This window comes from Podarcis melisellensis, assembly GCF_964234715.1.
Source record: "Podarcis melisellensis genome assembly, chromosome: 11".
Lineage (NCBI taxonomy): Eukaryota > Metazoa > Chordata > Lepidosauria > Squamata > Lacertidae > Podarcis > Podarcis melisellensis.
In genome coordinates, this window is record NC_138543.1 from 46540864 (window position 1) to 46563592 (window position 22729).

General features: G+C 41.6%; 1 protein-coding gene across 2 annotated transcripts; it reads left to right on the plus strand.

Annotated features, from left to right (window-relative positions):
* The first annotated feature begins 8 nt into the window (after positions 1-8).
* Positions 9-21024, plus strand: LMBRD2 (LMBR1 domain containing 2). 2 transcript variants are annotated; one of them, XM_081930275.1, is made up of 18 exons: positions 9-404; positions 4404-4631; positions 6072-6160; positions 7200-7295; positions 7671-7838; positions 8581-8791; positions 9245-9319; positions 10359-10472; positions 11114-11297; positions 11606-11787; positions 12616-12749; positions 13450-13555; positions 16051-16148; positions 17464-17567; positions 18228-18274; positions 19005-19110; positions 20004-20136; positions 20359-21024. In XM_081930275.1, exons 2-18 carry the CDS (start codon positions 4458-4460, stop codon positions 20417-20419), a joined length of 2082 nt encoding a protein of 693 aa, XP_081786401.1. In that variant the 5' UTR covers positions 9-404; positions 4404-4457; the 3' UTR covers positions 20420-21024. The 2 variants fall into 2 exon arrangements, with proteins under 2 accessions (XP_081786401.1, XP_081786402.1); XM_081930276.1 differs by having other exon boundaries at positions 20007-20136.
* Positions 21025-22729: the final 1705 nt, after the last annotated feature.

The window sequence follows — 22729 nt, forward strand, 5'->3', positions numbered from 1 at the left end:
GGGAGCTCCCGCAATGGCTCCTGGGTGTTGTAGTCCCGTGCTGTGAAAGGGTTTTTATTTTTTTCCATGTATATTTGTGTGGGTTGATTTTTTCTCTCTCCCGTTTACCCATACTTCCTCACGGGCTTGAGGCCGAGTCGTGACGAGAAGGCGGCGAGTCATTGGGCGAAACAGGAAATGTCAGGCGCGGCCGTGGCTCTGCCGGCAGCCGGCTTTACTCCTCCGCTGACGAGAGCCGGGCCTGGTGCCTGAGGAGAGTCCGCCGAAAGACGCGGGAGCCTCGTGTGAGGGGAAGCCGACTCGGGAGACGGGGCCGCTTCGTCGCCGGAGCCCCGCAAGTGGCTCAGCTGAGAGGCGAGCGGCGGACGATGGAGCCGGGAGAGGCCTCGCCCCGTCAGCGCTGAGTAAGTTCCCGAGGTGGGAAGAGACGTGTCTCCCCAAATTTGGAAAACAGATGCCACGAGTCTTAAGCTGGATGCGTCCCATCTATCGTAGCGGCGGAGGCTGCGACCCGCTCAGCCTGCTTTCTCCCTGTGGGCTTCGGGGCACCGCTTCTCTGCCTCGTCTTCGGTGTCCTGTGAATGTGGGCCGGAAAGAGAGAGTCAGGTGTAAAAAACATACTGTGGATGAGCTGTGCTTAGGGGAGGGGGCCTGGTTGTTGTGTATTTTGTGTTTTCAATTTGTACTCTTGTAAACCGCCCTGTGATCTTCGGATTGACTGGCGGTACGTAAATCTAAATAATAATAATAATAATAATAATAATAATAGGTGTATGGCCGCTCTAAATTCTGGTAGGGAACGTCTGTAAGGTATGTATTGTCTCCTGACAGCCTTTTCAACATAGAGAACAGTTCTAATAGGTAAAAATGAGGACACACCAGCCACTCTGCAGCAAAATGGGTTGTGCCTCTTGCCTGCTGAATTTCTGAATGCTCCCCCCACCCCGTTTTATGTTGCAAACCGCCCTGTGGACTTAGGATGAAGGGTGAATAGTAATAGTAATAATATATTGTTGGCATCCATCTGTCTTGAGAGACAGTGGAGTGCTTCTCCAGGGATGAAGTCAAACAGCGGCATTATTTTATTTTTATTTATTTTATTTAGTGAATTTATGTACCGCCCTATACTCGGAGGTTTCAGGGCGGTTCACAGAAAAGATCACAATATATAAAATCAAAATGAGAACAATAACCTGATAACACCCCCCAATAACCCAATACCACCCCCCAATTAGCAGTACTGAAGTGACCTCTTTGGGGCGCAAGCCTGGGCAGTGTGTATGGAGGTCCTGGGCTGCCCAGAAGACAAGACCCCACTGATCAGCCTCGCTGATGTGGTTCAAATGAAATCAGAGCAAAAAGTTTGGCACCAGCTTCCCACAAGTAGAAAACTAGTGGAGCAGGTATGCAGGGTAAGCTTGAATTCTTATCCATGGTGCTTTTAACTTTTTAGTTGTAGAGGGATACATAATAGCATGATAGATCTCTTAAAAATGGCATTCCCTCTATCAGTACTCCGAAATAGCACAGCTTATTCTGCTGCCAGATAATCCACTACCTTGTTCTGTAGCTTGCCTAGGCCAAGCATAGAAGATTGTCCGACAAAACATTAGGTCAAATTCTAACTTTACCACTTCAGGCACTAGGGGAAGTGGGTCATATTATTTTCCCGTAGTTCTTCCCATGTAAAAACTCCGTCCGTGTACATTGGAGAAAAGCTAACTTAAACATTAGTGAATTTTTAAAGGAGAGGTTCTGGCACAAAGGAGGAGGGAAATGCTCCCTTTGAAAAGTCCTTTCCCCAGATCAGCGAAACTTAAGGAGCATCTTCTGAAAGGCAAACTTGTGTGAAGACAGGAAATTGGACATGCATATGAAAAGTGGATAAATATGCCCCTTTAGATTGCTGCCTTGGTCTCATGGAATTTGATGTTTCAGTTTAAACGTTTCATATTGGAAGTCCAGAGGGGACTAAAACAGCCTGATAAATAAAGCTGCCAAAGGTTACTAGCTTGCACCTTTTCTCTAGTCGACCAAGAGGCTAGTTGCCTGCCTTGTCTTACTGGAGAAGCAGAATCCCCTTCTCCCCAGGCATTAAATGCAAGCTAGTAAACAAAATTGCCTTCTGTCCGGCCTGCTGGCAGAAGGCGGATGAAGCAATCTGTCTTTTCCTCTGCCAAACAGCTGCTCACTCACTTCTATGGAATTTGTGGTTGCCTATAGCATGGCAGGCTAGTTGTTAAATACAGAACAGAAATAAAAGAATGGGAATAGGTCTAATTTTAGCATTTTTTTCATGTGTGTGTATGCTCCCCCCTTTTCACAAGCATGGAAAGACTATATGCAGGTAAGGAGTGTTGAAATCTTCACCCTACAATTCAGAAAGCTTTCAGTCACTTAACCTTCACTGAACACATCCCATTGTGAAGACTGTTAATATATTTTTAGCATTTTTGCATCACCTTTCCGTTATGCTGTAAATATGGTAGAGTAAAAATATGTTACCAGACTTTAATATTTCATGTCAATTCTGCCTTTGTAAACCCAAGTATGCCTTGTTTATATAACTGCAATTTGCAGTCATTGCATAATGACTGAATAAGCTTTGACAGGTGGAAGCAACTTTGGGCTGTTGAAAAATTCGATAAAATGTAAACATTAAAAAGAAACACAAAGCCCACTGCAAATCTAAAGCAAATAACAACAGGCAAAAAGTCAGGAACAGAAATCGAAGCATCTTAAAAGACCAAAGGTTTTCTGTCTTGATCAGACTATCACTGGGAAGGGAGCCAAATGGATCTCCTGAGGCATTCTGATACCTGAGCACAGCAACAGGGAAAGCCTTACTACACATTCTTGTCAAATGAGCCTCAGATATTAACAGGATATGTGATAGGGCCTCTTCAGACAATCTCAGAGAGTAAACATGCTACTATGGTGGGAAGCAGTTCTTTAGGTATCCTGGTCTGAAGCTGTTTGGAAAATGTTTGGACACCATATTTTAATTATGGAAATTGTCCAGAATTGCTTTCTTTGTAACTTCCAGTACTGCCTTCAACCTGCATTACACTTTAGGTGAACTATTTCCCACTCTTTCCGCTCTCATGTATGTCTGCAGTGTTGAAGTTCTGAGTAGGGATGACTAACCTGTGGCCTGTCAGATGTTGTTGGGCTATTATCTCTGGTTGTTGGCCATGTTGGCTGAAGCTGATGAGAACTGTTATTCAACAACATCTGGGTGGCCACAGGTTAGCCACTCAGGTTTATACAGCATTTTGGGGGCCAACCTGGATATGATGGCAACATGCTGAACATAGAATAAAGTCTATTTCCACAATCCAAATAAAGCGGTGAGGAATGATTGGAGCACACCATGCCGGGAATTTGAACCCTTGCTTAACCTATACAACCCTCTTGCTTTTTAGAAAGCCCTTTTCCCTCTAGCTGGGCTATTAAACAGGAAGTAGCCTTGCTGGAAGAAAAACAGCTTAAAAATAAGTGGGTTTGAGTAAGAAACTGGGAGAGAGTGCGTGTTCCTTCTGTTCTGCCTTGCTATCATTTAAATTGGCCACTCCTTCAACTGACAGGGAATTGCAAGGTACAGTACTTCACTTATGTGCCCCAAGCCAAGTAGAATAAACATGTACAGAAGGGGACTTCTAGTGATGCTGCTTATTTTCAAACATACTTCCATAGACAGGGTGAGTGTTTTTAGAGACTTAAATTGCACTTAAAGGCTACTAATGCCATTCTGAAGGCATTATTACTGTTTCATCATAATGTAAGTGACTTGAAATCAAATTAAAGTGCTGTAAAGCAGCGTGGGGGAGAATTAACAGCCAAGATGCAGATTAAGAGCACAATCATGCACACCCCAAAGTCAAATTGGCAAGAGCTATGAGTTAAGCCTAAAAAAAAAACCAACACTTTAGATTGTGGTCCAAAACTAAATACTAGGCAAACAATGAAATCTACTGACTGTAAAGGGTTTTGGGATACAGTACTTTGATGTATTTATGGCCATCAGCTCTTCATTTCCTTAGCATTTCATCTGAAATGCTACAATATAGCTAGGTTCAAAGTAGACCTGTATTTTGTGGTGGGTGCACACAGTGATGATTGACAGGTACAGAACAAGCCAGGATATTAAGCCATGGTTTGCAGTTGGCTTAATTTCTAAAGCTGTTAATCATAATTTTCTGGTTCTGATAAAACAGGGAACTTATAGGTAACGGGAGACTTCAATGTTTGTTTGTGTGAAGGGAGTAGCAAAGTGACTGCATGCATGGCCATATGGTTCATTCATACCTATTAATCCAAGTTGTGTTCTCAATGCAGTCAGGATGTTTATTGCAAATCATCGACCAGAGAACTTAATTAAACGTTGTTTGTTTTTATTATAGCTATGACATTATTATAGATGAGCTATACGACCTGGTTGGAGTCAACGGACAATAATGAGTGGTGCAGCTTTGGGCATTGAGATAGTAGTTGTCTTCTTTCTGGCATTAATCATACTACATCGGTATGGAGACTTCAAAAAACAGCACAAGCTTGTGATTGTAGCTACCCTACTTGCTTGGCACCTCTGTTTTCTCATAGTATTTATATTGCCTTTGGATGTCACAACGGTAAGGAATTTCATTTTATTTCCCCACTTTGTATGAAAGTTGATTATTATGCACAAAGTGTTCTAGGTAGGAGTGGCAGATTTTCTTTTATTAAGTGGGCAGTACTGATGCTTATAAAAAGTTGTATCAAGTTGCATAAAAGCTTTGATTTTCAAAATAATCCTTTGTCAGCAGGCAATATTGGAAACAATTAAAAATAAAAAGTGAGTGAGGATTTGGGCATCCACTATATGCCATTGCTCTGTCTAGAATTAAATTTGAGCTTGGCTCCATTTTGATCGTTGGTATTTATAGCCCCCCAGCCCTTTTGTAGCTTGTATGCCACAAAAGTTTCAGTGGTTAAAATGAGGCACAATTCACCAGCTTTCCCCAGCCCTACCTCTTTGAAGCTCTCCAGCACTGTTCATTACCCTCTTTTTGCCAGGGCTCATTTGAACTAGCACTAGAGGAGCACAGCTGCCCTCTTGGTCCTAGAAATGCCACTCATGGCTTATAGTAAGGCCTTGACCCATCTTGAGGCCCTCCCCATTCTGACAAGTTGCTTGCATGTAGGAGGTTTCCCCAGCATGAGCATGACTGCTGATGGTTATGATTCAGAGTAAACAGGACCGGTTCTGGACATGCAGACCCTTACTCTGCTGCTCTGATCAGTGGATTCCTTCTATGCCAGGCATAGGCAAACTCAGCCCTCCAGATGTTTTGGGACTACAACTCCCATCATCCCTAGCTAACAGGACCAGTGGTCAAGGATGATGGGAATTGTAGTCTCAAAACATCTGGAGGGCCAAGTTTGCCCATGCCCGTTCTGTGCTAATACATGGCTGCAAAATACATACCTGGAAATGGTGCATTATAAGTAAAGCTAATTTATTTGACCTTATGGTGAAAATGAGTACAGGTGACTCCCCATTTACATGGAGGTTACATTCCGAACCCCCATGCGCATATGCGAAGTCGCGTAAAATGGGGAGTTGCCTGTATCAGCTCAGCTGATGAGTGCAGAAGATCATTTCCCACCCATCAGCTGTGTGAGAGCCACCCTGTCCCCCTGGCTCTTGCGTGTGAGCGGACGGACGTTGTGGCTCTCACACAGCTGATGAGTGGGGAAGCGATGCTGCTGCACCACCACACATGTCAGCAGTTAGGTGGGGAAGCTTTCTTGCGAGAAGACCCTCCCCATAGCCTGAAGAGGATATCCTCTGGGAAAAGTCTCCTTACAAGCTAGGACTCCTCTCCAAGATGTTTCTGGGATCCCAACACTGCATGTGTGCATGGTCACGTGCAAATATAGCATGCATAAATGGGGAGTTGCCTGTATTGGATTTAAATATGCAACTAAATTACCAGACTTCTTTATAACCCTTCCCCCCACCCAGAAATATCATTTCACTTTTCTCTTATGTCTGACTCTTTTTTGTTGTTGTTCTTGTTGTCCTCTAGACTATATACAATCGATGCAAGGTTAATCTGAATTCTAGTCCACCTGAAAGTACCACCAGTAATGTTTCATACACTACTCCTGCTCCAAGGTACTTATGTTCTTATGCACAGCAATCTTAAACTACTTCTTTTCTGTGACTAGAAAATGAGTTAAACCTCTCATTTTAAAAGGTTTCTATGCATTTTAAAATCTGGTTGTGCTTTAGAAGTTGTATTATTTCAAGTACTGCTCTAACTGGAAAATTTGGATGGGGGGGGAACGTTTAGTCAGAGTATCCCTTCCCTCTCCCCCTGGCTTATTTCCTAACTACCACATCTTAAAGTGGAAAGATATCACATAGCATTTCACAAATGCCTAAGATTATCTTGGTGTCCCTCTAGGAAGAGTCAGTTTGTAGTTTGTGGAGTAGCTGCTGAAAATGCTCTGCACCTAAGAGATCTAGGTGGCAAAATGCCACTCTTAATGATTGTGATGGGATATATAATGGGGGGAAGGCCTGCAAAGCCTTTGGCACATCATTGACATCAGTTGCTTGTAGGTTTAGTTGGCCAGTAAGATTACCTGCAAACCTGTGGGAAGCCAGAGTAGGCACTGGATCACTGTGAACCAAATTTCTTCTCTGATTCCTCCTCTGCTGTATGAAACATCATAGGCATGCATTTCAGGAAGAAGATTGAAGTTAAAGAATCATTGTAAAGTCTGAGTAATCCACAAGTTATGATGTATAACCCATATTGAGAAGGGTGGAAATTTGCATTCAAGTGTGATGATGGAATAATTATAGCCGAGGTGTTATTCTAAGCTTCAGCTTGACTCAGAGAAATCAATTTAATTTGCATGTATTGCTTTCATGACTTTTAAATAGTGCCCATTATGTGAATTACTTCGGCCTTTTTAAAAGGGCTTCTATGATTGTTGTTTCTGGGTTTTTTAAAAAAACAAAGCAGCATGGATTTCTGAATATCACAGTGTTCTGTTTCTGACTAATTTGTGATTTTCTGAACAAAATAATTAATGTTACTTTGCAATAACATAATCTTTTTTTGAAACAACTAAACATGACTTTAAGAGAAAAAAACGATGATTTCTTCTTTGTTATACGTAAATCTGCCCTTCTTTCTTTACAGAAAACATGAATGTTTCAAACCATGGAGTTATATCCCTGATGGAATTATGCCAATATTTTGGCGGGTGGTATACTGGACATCACAGTTCTTAACATGGTAAGGAACTGGAGAAACTTCTGGAATATTTGAAACCGCTCAAATGAATACATTCAAAGGAACAACATTTTGTTTAGTATTGTTTAATATGTAGTACTAGGTGGCTGACCATTCAATGTAGAACTTTTGGTTACTTTAATCCAGGGTTAGCCAATATAGTGCCCTGCAGATGTTGCTGGACTACAGCTCTCAACATCCCTGACCATGCTGGCTGGGGCAGATGGGAGATGTAGTCCATCAGATTTCAGAAGTTATAGCCACTGTTTTTCCAAGGCCTACAGTTATGTTTTGTTTCAGGCATGTTATGCTAACGAATGAATACTGGATAGGTAAGATGAAATGGTTCTGTTCATTAATTTTGTTGTTTGTTTCTAGGATTCTGTTACCCTTTATGCAGTCATATGCAAGGTCAGGAGGCTTTTCCATTACTGGAAAGATTAAAACAGCACTAATTGAAAATGCAATCTACTATGGGACATACCTTCTGATATTTGGAGCATTCTTAATATATGTGGCTATAAATCCAAAGTTCAACCTGCAATGGTAAGATTTGCCATACACTTTTATACTTCAGATCTTTATATATTGAGGATTTTATTTTAGTACACAGTTGATTTAAATCTATGTTATGGGGTTTAGAGGACATATTTTGTGTCACATGTAGTGAAATACATATAGTATTTTCATAACTTGGATTTTTAAAGAAATTGTCAGACTGGGAACCAAAAGCTAATTTGGGCATTGCCAAAGTTTTGTCACTCCCCTTGCCCCTGAAATTTCGTTTCAGTGCTGACGGCATGCTCTGTTTTCAGCAGGGATCGACTCCACTCAGGAGCACCAATCATGTTTGCAAGTAGAACCAATCCAAGCAGGGCTTGCATTGCCAAATTCAAAGGGTGGCAATTCAAGCCAGAAACAAAAGAACACTCAGAAACACATTATAAGGCTCCTAATTGTTCCTCTAAGTCTGTGGCCTTACATATGACATGGGTGGGGTATTATTATTATTATTATTATTATTATTATTATTATTATTATTCAAGTGTGGAGCAGGTGGACACAGCTGGTGGGAAACTACCTCACAGATCAAGTCAACAATGATGGCAGGCCTAGTGTGCAAAAGGGTCCCCATCTCTGATTTAATGCTTCACACATAATGAGGGTGATCTGCAAAAGAAATGTATATCTAAATTAAAAAATAAAGGGGAGAGAGTGAATTTCTATTTTTAAATATATGAGTGAGCTTTGTTTGCATAAAGATCATTAGTACTTATTTCTATGTTAGGAGTCAACTTCAGACAATTGGAATAGCTGCTGCCAACACCTGGGGCCTTTTCCTTTTGGTGCTGCTGTTAGGGTATGGCCTGGTTGAAATTCCACGCTCTCACTGGAATGGAGCAAAGAAAGGCTACCTTCTTATGAAGACTTATTTCAAGGCTGCTAAACTGATGACTGAGAAGGCAGATGCAGAAGAAAACTTGGAGGATATAATGGAGGCAAGTTAATTCTGCAACCTAAGTGTGGATGGTAGATAAGACCCTCATTTGCTTTGGAGATTAAGGTACATTAGAGCAAAAAAGTCACAAAATATCTCAGATTATACCCTATGCTTTGCTTATGCAAGGGGAATTCCCTGCTCCCCGATGGTTTGATATTCCAGTTTGTTTCATAAGCCAAAGGCAGCCAAGTTGTGTCTTCCCCCATCTCCCCCTGCCCATCTTCTCCGCCATTTTTTCCACCACTTTTTGCCGCCAGGATGAAATGAAGTCATAAATAAGAATGCATTGCTGGCAGTTTGATAGAAGTCCTACTGCAATCTTATTTTCAAAAATATTTTTAACTTTAGCATCATTGCATCTTGCTGAATTGCACATGAATTGAAAGTGGTGGTGGGGACTCAACTACACCTTATACTTTTAAAAAGTGTTTCTGGTCTCTCTTTTAAATAGGAGGTTCGCAAAGTTAATGAAAGCTTCAAATACAACCACCCTTTGAGAAAATGTGTGGACACAATATTAAAGAAGGTAACAAATTGATCTTTGCAATATTATTGAATATCACGTTTTATTATGGGTAATGAAAATACCACTCAGCATGGCAAGGCTTGTCAGCCTAGTTGCCTGGCCAAGGAGTTTGCTCCCTCCTCTTTCCCTTATGCCATGACATTGTCAGCTTGACTGGCTGGGGTCTGTCCTAAATCAATCAATCAATCATGGTGCAGAAGCAGCAGTAAAGGTAAAGGGACTCCTGACCGTTAGGTCCAGTCGTGGCTGACTCTGGGGTTGTGGCGCTCATCTCGCTTTATTGGCCGAGGGAGCCGGCATACAGCTTCCGGGTCATGTGGCCAACATGACTAAGCCACTTCTGGTGAACCAGAGCAGTGCACGGAAACGGCGTTTACCTTCCCGCCGGAGCGGTACCAATTTATCTACTTGCACTTTGATGCGCTTTCAAACTGCTAGGTTGGCAGGAGCAGGGACCGAGCAATGGGAGCTCACCCCGTCGCGGAGATTCGAACCGCCGACCTTCTGATTGGCAAGTCCTAGGCTCTGTGGTTTAAACCACAGCACCCCCTAGAAGCAGCAGTAGGTTGGGGCAATTGGGATACATGGAAAATGTGTGGAAGAATGGAAGGTAGAGTTTCTCCATTTATTGAATTAATATTCTGTCCCTCTCCCAACAGCTTTTGCAGCAAAAATCAAATCACAAAAAAGCTGTTGCATCGCTGTTACCTGTTACTACCCCATCTCAGCAGCAAACACTTGTAGCCAAGAAGAGTGCTGCAGCACTCATCACAGCAATTTCTCTGGCTGAAATGGTACTATCCTATAACACATTCTCTTCCACAGGGAGCTATTCTGGCTCCTGTTGCCTCTTTAGAGGGTCAGAAGGAGAAGATGAGAGGCAACCCCTACTCTCTTTCTGGCTGGAAAGTCTTGGCCTAGAAAAAGGAAGGAGGCGAGTGTCCTTTCAGCTGCTTCTTATGAGGGTTTCAGGCTAGCTTTGCTGTGGTGATGTGTAGTGCTGTTAATATGTGTTGAGACTATTATCTTTTCATTTCAGTGTCCTGTTGAGTATCAGGAAAGAATGGGTAGGAACATGGATGACTATGAAGACTTTGAAGAAAGGCCCAATACTTATCCGACAGAGAAAAACCTGGCTAAACTTCATAAGCAGGTAACTAGATAGCTTAACTGAAACGTGTATTAAATTTATGTAGAGCTATTCCATTTCTAGATGAATCCACATGTGCAGACATCTGCAGTCAACTAACGTGGTTTATATATTCATTCCAAAAGATTTTGTTTTTCTAATAGAACTGGTGTGCATCTGAACCAATAATTGATTTTTTAAAAATATTTCCAAGGCGGTTGTAAAAACTTGTGCAGAAGTTGCTCAAAGCATGAGAATACTTAGCCTGGATGCTGCAGGGGAGGCAGGAGAAAATTAATCAAAGCCTAATAAATCCAAAAAAAGTTACAGTGAAAGAGGAGTCTCTGTGTGTTTAATGGCATGTCACAAATTCTACTTTGCAACTTTGGACTGTGAATTCATAAGACGTAACTGGTGGCCATAGACACTGCTGTGCATGGGAAACTGTTTTCAGTTTTAGTTTGGTGTGTGCATTAGTGTGTGGTACATCGCTTTGAGATATATGAGTAAGGCAATAGAATAATAATAAAATGTGCATTTTTAAGGAAGTAGTATTTTCCTCACTTGGTGGAATATTTGAGCCATTTGTTCTGTTTATTTATCTCTCTTCTGCCACCCTGGAACTATTGCCACAGATAATTGGAATGTTGTTTTTGTTTCCGTAGGTAATTTATTCTGTTCAAAGGCATCGTCGTACGCAGGTCCAGTGGAGAATTCTTTTAGAGCAAGCCTTTTACCTGGAGGATGTGGCAAAAAATGAAACCAGTGCAACTCATCAGTTTGTTCATACTTTTCCATCTCAAGAACCTGAAAACAAGATTGCTCGGTATCTTTATACACCAACTGTTGGTAAGTGCTGTTCTGCATATTATAGGATACAAAATGCTAGAAAACAAATAGTAAAAGCTAAAGTCCATCACAGCACACTGCTCATATCACTCCATGCACAAGCAGTTACAATAGGCTGCGGGAGAAAAGGATGTCTGTTCATTTCTCCTGTACCCAACTTAAAGTCCTCTTTCTCATCATAATAGTAGTTATTCATTTCTACAGTGGCTGTTAGAGGAAATGAGCTGCTTTGAAATGATTTATACATTTCCTTCCCTTGCTATTTCCTTGTTTAATAACCTCTTCAGTAATCGTGTATATTTTTCCAGAGTGGTACTGGGAGTGTCTGCTGAGGCCATGGTTTCACAGAATCCTTGCAATTATTTTGGCCACATTTTCTATCATTGTCGTATGGTCGGAATGCACGTTCTTCAGCACAAGGCCAGTTCTGTCTCTGTTTGCAGTCTTCATAAAACTGGCAGAGAAGAATTACAACTATTTCTACATAGAGGTCAGTTTATCAACTCTTAATGACATTTGGGACTTCTAGAGTAGTTTGCTTGTTTCTTAAATGCTTGTATCTTCTAATAGTTTTAGAGTTGGAGTTTGAAAAAGGACGTTTGGAGGGAGCAATTGTGGTGGAGCAATTGTGGGGGATTTTTGTGGGTGGAGTTTGGCTTTTCAGATGGTGTTCCTCACAATACATGATTTCATGTATATGTGTGGTACAGGAATGTTACCCCCATGTAAGCGAGGAAATGTCTGTACATAGTAATCTCATAACTGTTTCTTTTGGGCGGAAAAAAGTAGAATGGTCATGCAGCTGATTGGCAGCTGATCCCATGGTACAGGCTTATTCTCACTAACTTTTCTCCATGCAGTCAAGTACAGTGACTTGTGACCTTGCAGAGAAATATACAGTTGTACCCTGGAAGTCAAACGAAATCTGTTCCAGAAGTCTGTTCGACTTCCAAAATGTTTGAAAACCAAATCGCAGCTTCTGATTGGCTGCAGGAAGCTCCTGTTCAGGTTCCAAAAGAACGTTTGCAAACCAGAACAATCACTTCAGGGTTTGTGGCATTCGGGAGCAAAAATGTCCAAGTTCCAGGGCATTTGGGATCCAAGATACATCTGTAGAAGTATGAATAAGTCCAAAGAGCATGTCATTGGTAGGCCCTTGTTTTGTGCACCATGCAAAGTGTTATTCACACCTTTGCATTTGCAGTCTGTTCTCATGCTATAACTCTTTGTATAAAGAATGCATGATCAGTTTCTAAAGCAGCTAACAAATCAGATTATACTTACCTGACTGTGAATGCAATCTTTGTCTGTTTTGCAGATGGCTTGTTTCTTGACCATCTTTTTCCTCAGTATCTGTGTTTACTCTACTGTCTTCAGGATCCGTGTATTCAACTATTACTATTTAGCTTCTCACCATCAGACGGATGCATATAGTTTGCTTTTCAGTGGCATGTGAGTAGTTAATTAATGCATTTCTTGGATAGCTTTAAATAGTTAGAGGTGAAGCAATGCAAAAATTACACTATAACATACTTAGTTCATAACCCAGGTACATCCAGAGAACACTATCTTCCTTGATTTGGATTCACCTCAAATACAGTATATCAGTGTTGGGAAGTCTCTTGTCCATTAGCCTAATTAGGTCTGCCAGGCCTTCCCATTTAGCCCATGATACCATTTTGGCCAAGCCACACCCACCTGTCCTACACTAGATGTCATGTATGATGTCAGATGTGAGACAGGTGAAGACACAGCTTCCTGCTAAAAGCAGGATTTGCAGGCGATGCCAATCAACTGATCACCAGGATCCATAAAGTTCCATGGAAAGGAAAATGAGTGTCCTGACCTCAAGTAGACATCAGGCCAGCTAACCAAATAGATTCCCACCCCAATATATGAATGCTGATAGTTGGTGACAATTGCATGTTGAACAGATACAAATGTTGGCTATTTAGTTTACTACTAAGCATTGAAAGAATCTATGACAAAGAGTACTCAAAACATGCAATGGGTATACATGAAAAATATAGATACAGTTCCTAGATGTTTTGATAGTTAGCATTGGTTGATAAGATCTTAGTAATGTGGAAGGAAGATGGAGATGCCAAATGCAGAAGAAAATGCTTCAGAATTGCCAACTCTTTTCATGCAGGCTGTTTTGCCGTTTGACTCCTCCACTGTGTCTGAATTTCTTGGGCTTGACTCATATGGATTCAACAATTGCAAAGAGTTTAGAACAGCCAACTGCATATACATCTGTAAGTAAACAGAATATGTCTTGCTGTGATGCGTTTCAACAGTAGATGTTAAATGGTGTTCACAGATCAAAGTTGAAAATGTTTTGTCAAAAATGAAAGTTTCATTGGGTAAGAGCCAACTTTCTGGAAGTGATGTTCTGTTTGTCCTTTCCTGCCTCCTGCACACACACCCATCCTGCTTTGGAAGGTCTCCCCACTGGGAAAGAAAAGCTTGGAAAATTCCTTTTGCGCACATGGAAGTCCATTGCACAAGAAGAATGCTGCAATTGGATATTGTTGATTTCAGCTCAAGATTTCAACTTTGTTGGGTTTTATCTGACTTCTCTTTTGGCTGCTTTATACCAGATAGAAGCTCATCTTTAGTTCAAATATGTGTACCCCTACGCTGGACATTGTTTCTGCTAGCAGTAACTGACATATTACGTTACATTACATAATATTACATCCATCCATGGTGAAGCTCTTAAATCCCATTAATCTCAATAGAAGAGGCCCAACTCTTCCACTGAATTAACTGGGAAGAACTTACAGCTACAATCCAAAGCCCAGCCACTGACTTGTGTGGCTTTTTGGAGCAACAGGACCTTGCACACAGCCCTGCTGTACATAGTGGCAGAATGAAATATGGGGCAGTGGGAGGATGATCTCTGCACCAGCCAGGAGCTGGTGCAGTAATCCACCCAGGTCTTACCACACAAAGGCAGCTGAATAGATCCTGAGCTAGCTCAGCCGCTCCCCACCTCTGGAATGCCACCTGAAGGGATCTCCCAGCGGCACACCTGTCCTGGAGAGCATGAGAGAGAGCCCTTTATTAGCAAAGTGATGCTGGCATCACTCCATTGTTAGTGGCTGGCAAGAGGCCAGCAGAGTTGGGTGGAGGAATGCCTATAAACATAAATATAAACACAAACACTAAGTCCAGTGCAATGATTTGGATTGCTCTACCCCTTTTTGTTGTATTTAATTAGGCATCTAGCATAATCATAGATTTCAAGCCTGCCAATTCTTAATAAAAACCAGTGCAATAAAATACTATGTGCAAAATGGCTCCATGGCAGCTTATCCTTCCTGCTTGAAGGTCAGCCCCCACAAAAGAATGTATTCTAGTTCTAGAGTTCTGTCGTTTGACGGTAACTACCAAAAGCACCCCTCTGTGCACCTTTGTTGTACACAGCTTGAGTCTAAACTGAATAATGAAATGGCACTTGCAGCAGATCAAGGTCATTGCAATGAAATATGCAGCCCCCACCTATTTGAGGCATTGAGTAGTTAGCAGCAGCTCCTTGAACTGCATCGGGACTGCCATGGAAACGGAACATGCCACTTTTCTGCCAGCAGGTGGTAGCACAGAGCAAGTTGTTAGATCTGTATCTAAAAGCTATCTGCCAGTGGCGTAGCATGGGTTGTCAGCACCCGGGGCAAGGCAAGTAATTTGCGCCCCCTAACCCCTAACCTGCCGCCGCTGTCAGCTTCTTCTTGCTGCTGCCTGGTCTGGTCTGGTGTGGTTCTCTCCCGCACTCAGCACTGTGCTGGGCAGCCGCTGCACTGTCCCTCCCCCAGATAGTCCCTCGCTCTCTCTCCGCACTGCACGCCTGGCACCCACCCCCTCCACAGTGGGCAGCGACCCGGCAGCTCGGATCGGATTTGCACAGCCAGAACTGCAGTGAGAGTGAGTGAGTGAGCCAGGTAGGGGCAGAGAGCTGCGAGTGCGAGCGCCCCCCCCAGATGTTGCGCCCGGTGCGGCCGGCCCCCCCTGCACCCCCCACGCTACGCCACTGCTATCTGCTAAAAAAGTTAATCACCCACCATGGCCCCCTCCACCTCCCCCCCTTTTCTTCCTAATGCAACACTAATGTCTCAACAAATGAAACTGAGCTGTAGAAAATGTAGCTTAAAAAAGAGACATTGCACACACTTTTGCAAACCAAGAAATCTTTAATAAAAAAATACATTTTAAAAAAATAGTACTTTGAGTTGGTGTATTTAAAATGGGCATCAGACCTCCCATTCCAGTTGATTGTATTGGTACAAGCTTATGAAGAGGTAGACCATAAAAACAACATCCTTGCTGGTTGTCATCTGTGGCAAATTATAATCCAGTTTTGCTCTTTGGTAAGTAGCTGCCAGTAGTCCTACAATGTCCCAATTATGGAATTTCACAATAGGTACCAGCATTGTTAGCACTGTTGTGCCAACTAAAAACATACCTGTTAGCCCAAGCCTTTGAAGGATTTTTGTTAGCCTACCATAGCTCTAATTACACTGGCAATCTGGGGTTTTAATTACTGATTTTGTTACTGCTTTGTTTGCTTTTGTTGGCTGTGGATTTAATTTAAAGGGTAACCTGCCCTGTGATTTTCATATGAAGGATAGAATATATGCATGATGTACATTAGTACAATATATGTTCTAATGCTTAAAAGTTGCAGTAACGAAAACACCTGAGCGGTGATCAGAATCGCCATATTAAACCTCTGTTGCTTTTTGCCTTCCAGATTATGGGATCCATGAAAGTGCTGTCCTTCATTGCAGACGGATTTTACATCTATTATCCCATGCTGGTTGTCATTCTTTGTGTTGCTACTTACTTTAGGTAAGTAACAAGTAATTCAGATTTATTTTGTTTGCTGGGATATTTGAAATAGCTAGTCTGTTCCTTCACCCGTATATTTGGGTATTTCCAAAAAGGTTGGGAAAACTTAATTAAACAGGTGCCATCCTTGCACAGTAATAGAAATACCAACCTTCTTTGTTAGCATCAACCTTCAAGTGCTTAGTCGCCCATGCTCCTTTGTTTTTGTAACACTGCTTCCAGTTAAGTTAGTTTATGATAGCAGGCTTAGTATTTACCAGCAGAGTAAGCCTCTTGAGTTAGCGTGGGTAGGAAAAGATAGGATGCAAGACAAGCTTGTAGGTAATAAGTGACCAGAATGAATTTGTACCATAGAATTTAGAGCAAGCTATACTCTACCTAGTGACGCAGGTGGCGCTGTGGGTTAAACCACAGAACCTAGGACTTGCCAATCAGAAGGTCGGCGGTTTGAATCCCCGCGACGGGGTGGGCTCCCGTGCTCGGTCCCTGCTCCTGCCAACCTGGCAGTTTGAAAGGACGTCAAAGTGCAAGTAGATAAATACCGGCGGGAAGGTAAACGGCGTTGCTCTGGTTTGCCAGAAGTGGCTTGGTCATGCTGGCCACATGACGCGGAAGCTGTACGCCAGCTCCCTTGGCCAATAAAGCGAGATGAGCACCGCAACCCCAGAGTCGGTCACGACTGGACCTAGTGGTCAGAGGTCCTTTTACCTTTACTTTTATACTCTACCTACCCCATAACTGGTGTCCTCTCCCATATTTTACAAATTGTGACTAAAGCAGTTGTATTCTATTGTAGGTATTCATAAGTTGATGATGGCTCTTAGTACATACATTTCAGCATAAAATGTATTTTAAGGATTTTAAAGGATCTCACCTTCATTTCTTAATATTCAACTGGACTTCAGATTTCCTCCAAAAAAAACCACATGCACCATATATGTTCACTTAATTTATGTTCATTTCCGTTTTAGAAGTGAGAAACAGTTGGGGGATCACATTTCCCAAATCACATTTTCTAGAATTGTGGAGTTGGAAGGAACCCCAAGGATCATCTAGTGCATTTGCATTTATGTGAACATAGGAGTGCCCCCCCTTCATTCATTATATTATTCTTTTTCTGGCTGAGACAGCAGAGGAGGGATCAGGAAAGGGAAGTCATAAGCTCAGCTGCCTTCCAATCTCACCCTAGGATCAAGGTCAAAACAGTTTTGAAGTCAACCCCCCAAAAAGGCAGTAGGTCACATCTCACCTTGCGGCTGATGTCTATGCTTTTATTTTTTGGCAATGGAAATAACTTCCCCCCTCCTTTTATCAGTTTAGGAACTCGATGTTTGAATCTTTTGGGATTCCAGCAGTTCATGGGAGACAATGAGATGACTTCGGACTTAATTGATGAAGGAAAAGAGTTAATCAGAAGAGGTAAAAAGAAGAAGAAATATTTTATGTTTTTTTTATTTTTTAACTGTTGTAAGCAACTGTAGGGAAATTGACGGAAGCTATTACCACTGTCCTAACCATGTCAACTCAGAAGTGAGTCCTACTGAATTCAATAAAGCTTACTCCCACACAAGTGAGGTTAGGAATGTAACCTAATATGGCACCTAATACTATATATGCACCTCTGCTAGCATCTCTCAAAATTGGGAGAAAAGAAAGATAAACCAATGACTTTTCAGGGCTACTGCAAATTTGAAACATTTTGTGCATGATTGAATTATCTAATTTTGTTAGTCGGGGAAGGAAGACAGGCGGATAATGCATTAATGGAAAAATGAGTATATTGTGCACTGGAACTCAAAGGTGCAGGACCATATGAAGCATTAAGTGCAGTTTAGGAAAAAGTGAATTTTATAAAAGTTGGTGTTTTCTCCCTGCCACCCCCCCCCCCCCATTTCTCCAATTGTCTTTTTTCACTGTTAAAGTGAAAAAACAGCAAAAACCACCTAGGACAGAGCATTGTTGTTTGAAATTCTGTAAGTTTATATGAATCCATAGAAATAAGTTTTTTAAAAAAGTACAAGTTCAGATTAAATCTACAGAGGAATAAAAAGTAAATGAAAGTATTTTCTCTCTCTTTAGAAAAAAGAAAACGGCAAAGACAGGAAGATGGTGAAAACAGGAGAAGGGTATATATGAACAGCTCATTATTTTTCCCTAGTTAGTAAGAGGCAGCGTCAGAATTGAAACACTGTACAAGTATGTGCAGAGTGAAACTTAAAAACCTAAGAGCCCTGATGGCTCAGGCCAGTGTCCTGCCTAGTTCTCACAGTGGCCAAACAGATGTCCATGGAAAGCCTGGAAGCAGGACCTGAGTGCAACAGTACTCTCTCCAATTGACACTCTCCATCAGCTGGTATTTAGAAGTGTGCAGATTCTGACACTAGAGGTAGAACATAGCCATTGTGGCTTATAGTCATAGGCAGCCTTATCCTCGATGGCATGCCTAGCTTTGTATAGTTATATTATTTAGGAATGCACCAGGTTATTACTGCACATTTGAAACTTGCATTCTGTGTAGAACATCAGTTGCTCACCTTTTGTGGTTTAAAATAAGGCGGTGCTATTTTGTATCAGCTGACGTTGTGACCTACAGAGTTCAACCACAGACCTACTTAAGGAACAGGAAAGGCTTTAGACTTGTAGCAGGCAGGTCTACCCCTCTGTTATGCCGGCCAGTCTTTCCACTAATCTCTAATAAGGATCCCGGAGATCTATAAAGATTTCAGAAGATTGGAGAGAGTGATTTAATATCATTGCAATAAGAATAATTGTCAAACAATATTATTCTGCTATTACATGTGTTAGAGGATGTATACAATCTGTTGTATGTGTTTGGTTTGGTTTGTTTTTGACCAGGAGTGGAAAGAACGCTATGGGAACAACCGTGAAGATTCTTCTAGAAACAGAAATGTTCAAGCAGACCAAAAAGAGTCTAGCTTCACAGAGACTAATACAACTAGATGTAAGAGCTTATCTTGTTTGCCATGGCTTTTGCTTAACAGAAGTAGTACTGGTATTATGGTGCTCCTCTATATTTCAGATTTAGGTACTTTCCAGCACTGCAGTAAATTGGACTGCATCTATACTATCCATTATGTAACCAGCATCCTATCACTTTAAACATAGCTTCCTCCAAAGAATCCAGGTAACTAGTTTGTAATGGGTAATGAGTTATTAAGAGCCACGATTCCCTCTTCCCAGGGAACTTTGAGAATTGTTGCTCTATGAGAGAAGTAGAGGTCTCTTAACAACTCTCAGCACCTTTGGAAAGTATAGTTAACGCTGTTCTTGGGGGGAAGTTTTGACTGTTTAAAGTGGTGTGATACTGCTTTCAATGGATAGCCCAGATAGGGCCATTGCCTGCTAGCTTTTTTCCTCGCTTGTAGATTCTGTATTAACGTCATGCAACCGAGACAGAGCATTTTCACCTCTTTCCTGCCAAATGATCTCTTCTGTTTCTTAAGTGAAGAGTGACCTGCTAGTTCAGGCCTGACCACCTCTTTATTTATCTGAGGATCATGGCTAGTCTTATGTATTTTGGTTCCAGTCCCGCAATCAGCTATACGTGGATTAGTCTGCCTCCTAGAGATTTTGATGAGACTTGGGTATGAGCAACTTGGAATCAAGTTTGAAAATAATTAAATAAGTTTATGAACCAGTGCTGAGTTCTGCCTTAAAGCCAGTTGATATGCTGTGCTGATTTTGGAAAATACACATTCTCATTTTGAAGAAGAGAAAAAAACTGCTCTTAAGCCCTCAAAGCCATTTGCTCTAAGCTTTGGAAACCCTGATGGCGTATTGAAAGTACCATTTATTTATGTGTTTGTTTGTTTAAAAATATTTTTCTTCTTTCAGCAGTAGCTTCTAAGTACACCCGATCAAATGGAAGGAATGAAAGGGACAGAGTTGAGCTTCTTCAAGATGCCGAACCTCTGGACTTTAATGCTGACTCAGTTGGTGAAGATCCTCTTGACTCCGATTCAGGAAGGTGAGAAATTCAGCAATAAATACAAAGGGATCACATAACTATAAATATCTTATTCTTTCTCTCCAGCCATCATTATATTCTAACTTATATTTAGGATCTTTTATAAGGCAAAATTAGAGCATAAATTTTTAGAGATTATAGCTTGTTCTTCCTTTTCAGGTTTCCTAACTTACAGTTGTTTAACACAGGTTCTTTCATATAGTTTCTTTATATACTCTACAGGTACCAGCCTGGTGGAAGATACCTGTCGATGTCGCGAAGCAGAATATTTGACGATGTCTAAACCGACAGTCTTGCATCCATTGCTGTGGTGAATGTCCTTTCAGTAATGCATTCTGCAACCAACACGACCTCACTTTACAAACAGAAAACAGAATGTGGGAAATAAGAAACTTTCCCCCTTTAAAAATGCACTTTGTGTAATTAATTGCCCAGTATGTGCTGGGCTAGAGCATTGGCTTCGGAAACTGGAACCACCTCAGCTGTGCCTTGCCCATCTTCTCTGCCTGCTCCTTGAATACCGCTCCCCCCCCCCAATAATATGGGAATTGTGAGCCATAGGTAGAGAGCAGTATGGCAACAGAGAGAGTGACCCAGAAGGGAAGGATATGAAGGGATTTGGAGGGTGGGAATGGGATGCTAGGCAGTGAGCCATTGGGGATCAGTCTTATTCTGGGTATGATCTGCTCTGAACTGGAAGACCTTGTGTTGATTTTGCTTCGAATCCTGTGCTGGATTCACTTGTGTGTAGCAGCCACTGATACAAAAAGGCGTTCTGTTGGGTCTTTTACAATTGAATCAGGGAAATAATTCTCAGTCTGTCAATCGTCACTGTAGATTCAGTTTTAAATAAACAAATGTAGGGCTCAGCTGGAGTTACCATTCTTACATGTTGAAGGTTATTTGGGTTTTCTTTCTGTCTCCTTTCCTTTGTTACCATTTTCTTTTTTTTCTTTTTTTGAAGGATGTTGCCCTTTAAAAAAATATCGCAGTGCAGCTGGGTCATTGTAAGTGCAACTTAGTCATAGCTTGATGCAATTGCATGGCCTACCTTCAATTCAAACCATGGGCGTGATTAAAGAAGCCACTGTGGTCAGGTCATAGACTATCATTGACTGGCCTTCACCTCAAGTTTGGGAAAAGCTGGAGAGGTTTAAGGGCAAATCTCTGCAAAATACCTTCATCATCTGGAATGCCTGCACATCAACCATCTGAATCGAGAATGATTTCTGTCAGCCTTATATGCATTTGAATGGTATTAGCATGCATGATAGGAAAGACCCAATAGAATCTTAAATGTTCACTAGCACTGACTTAAATTCATAGATACTGGCACATGCTTAATGAAGAGGGAAAAATATACCAGAGATTTTATGTATAATAGCTGCCGATGAAAATCTATTTCAGCTAAACCACACTTAGTGGCTCTGTCTGTGCAAAGTGTTAATTTCTACTGGAGGCAAAGTCATCACTTCAAAAATAATGCACTGTTCAAATAGTTCTTGAAGTGTATGAAACCGCACCTTTCCTTTTGAAGAAGTGAACTTCTCTGCAGAGTAAGATTCCTTAAGAGTGAACAGCACTAGTGGCAACCTAGTTCTTTTGCCTTTTACAAGGAATCCACATTTTCATGATACATGTTCTTTTTGCACTCAGCGCAGATTTTCACTGCAAAACAGAAATGTCTGTCAGGAAATGCCAGCGAATGTGTTACATAACGGGCTTCATCAGTGCTGGGTGGAAATATGTGACTGTAAATGGGGCTGGAGGAAATAAAAAGCAAATGTCATTTTGAGGGATGTTTGCCAGTATCGTAGGACACCTGGGAATAAGTCCCCTTGAACCGAATAGGGTTTACTTTTTGAGTAGACACATAAAGGACTGCACTTGCTTGCTTTCTTAAAATGAAGGCTAATGGTTGGCCGTGACCATATATTGTAAAGCTACGAGGACAGATATCCACTCTTTCTTACCAGCATGTTTCATATATGAGGAGGAGCTTTTTAACTTATTACAAGAGCCTTGGGTATTTTAGGAAAGCAAAGGATTTGAGTGCTTTGTATATTGAATAGCATGGCTGTAATCCTGCAGACAGGCTGTTCAAATTCCATTGATTTTGATAGGACTTAAGGAGCCTAACACTGCAGGATTGCAGTCCTTAAACTAGATGTTATTAGGCATGGGTAGACTCTGCTGCTTTCTCCTTCTTCATACCTAAACAAAGAATGTGTGATGCCATACTGAGCATTGCTCCAGTCCTGCCTTGCACCATTGGCTCTTGGCCACGAGGACAAGGCATGGCACGACTATGTGATGTCATGCACAGATGTTACAAGGAATGGAGTGGGGGAACAGTAGTGGTATTTATCCATGTCTCGAATAACATTTTAGTTAAGCATTTTAGGATTTAGGGGTTTTTTGGGGGGGTGCGCGCGAAATCAGTGTTAATATGATTCACAGTAGCTTCAGTGAAGTGTCATTTAAGTAATGCATATGTTGAAAGTGAATGACTGTTGAAAGCATGTTATCTGTCTCTTCAATTACCGGTAACTGTGATTTCACTTTCATAAATGTTGGAATTCGATCCAATAAA

Excerpts from the sequence above, each read along its gene's own strand:
- LMBRD2 (XM_081930275.1), top strand. The coding sequence starts at position 4,458 with ATGAGTGGTGCAGCTTTGGGCATTGAGATAGTAGTTGTCTTCTTTCTG. Across the intron at positions 4,632-6,071 it reads TGCCTTTGGATGTCACAACG|ACTATATACAATCGATGCAA; the intron begins GTAAGGAATTTC and ends GTTGTCCTCTAG. Across the intron at positions 7,839-8,580 it reads CCAAAGTTCAACCTGCAATG|GAGTCAACTTCAGACAATTG; the intron begins GTAAGATTTGCC and ends TTTCTATGTTAG.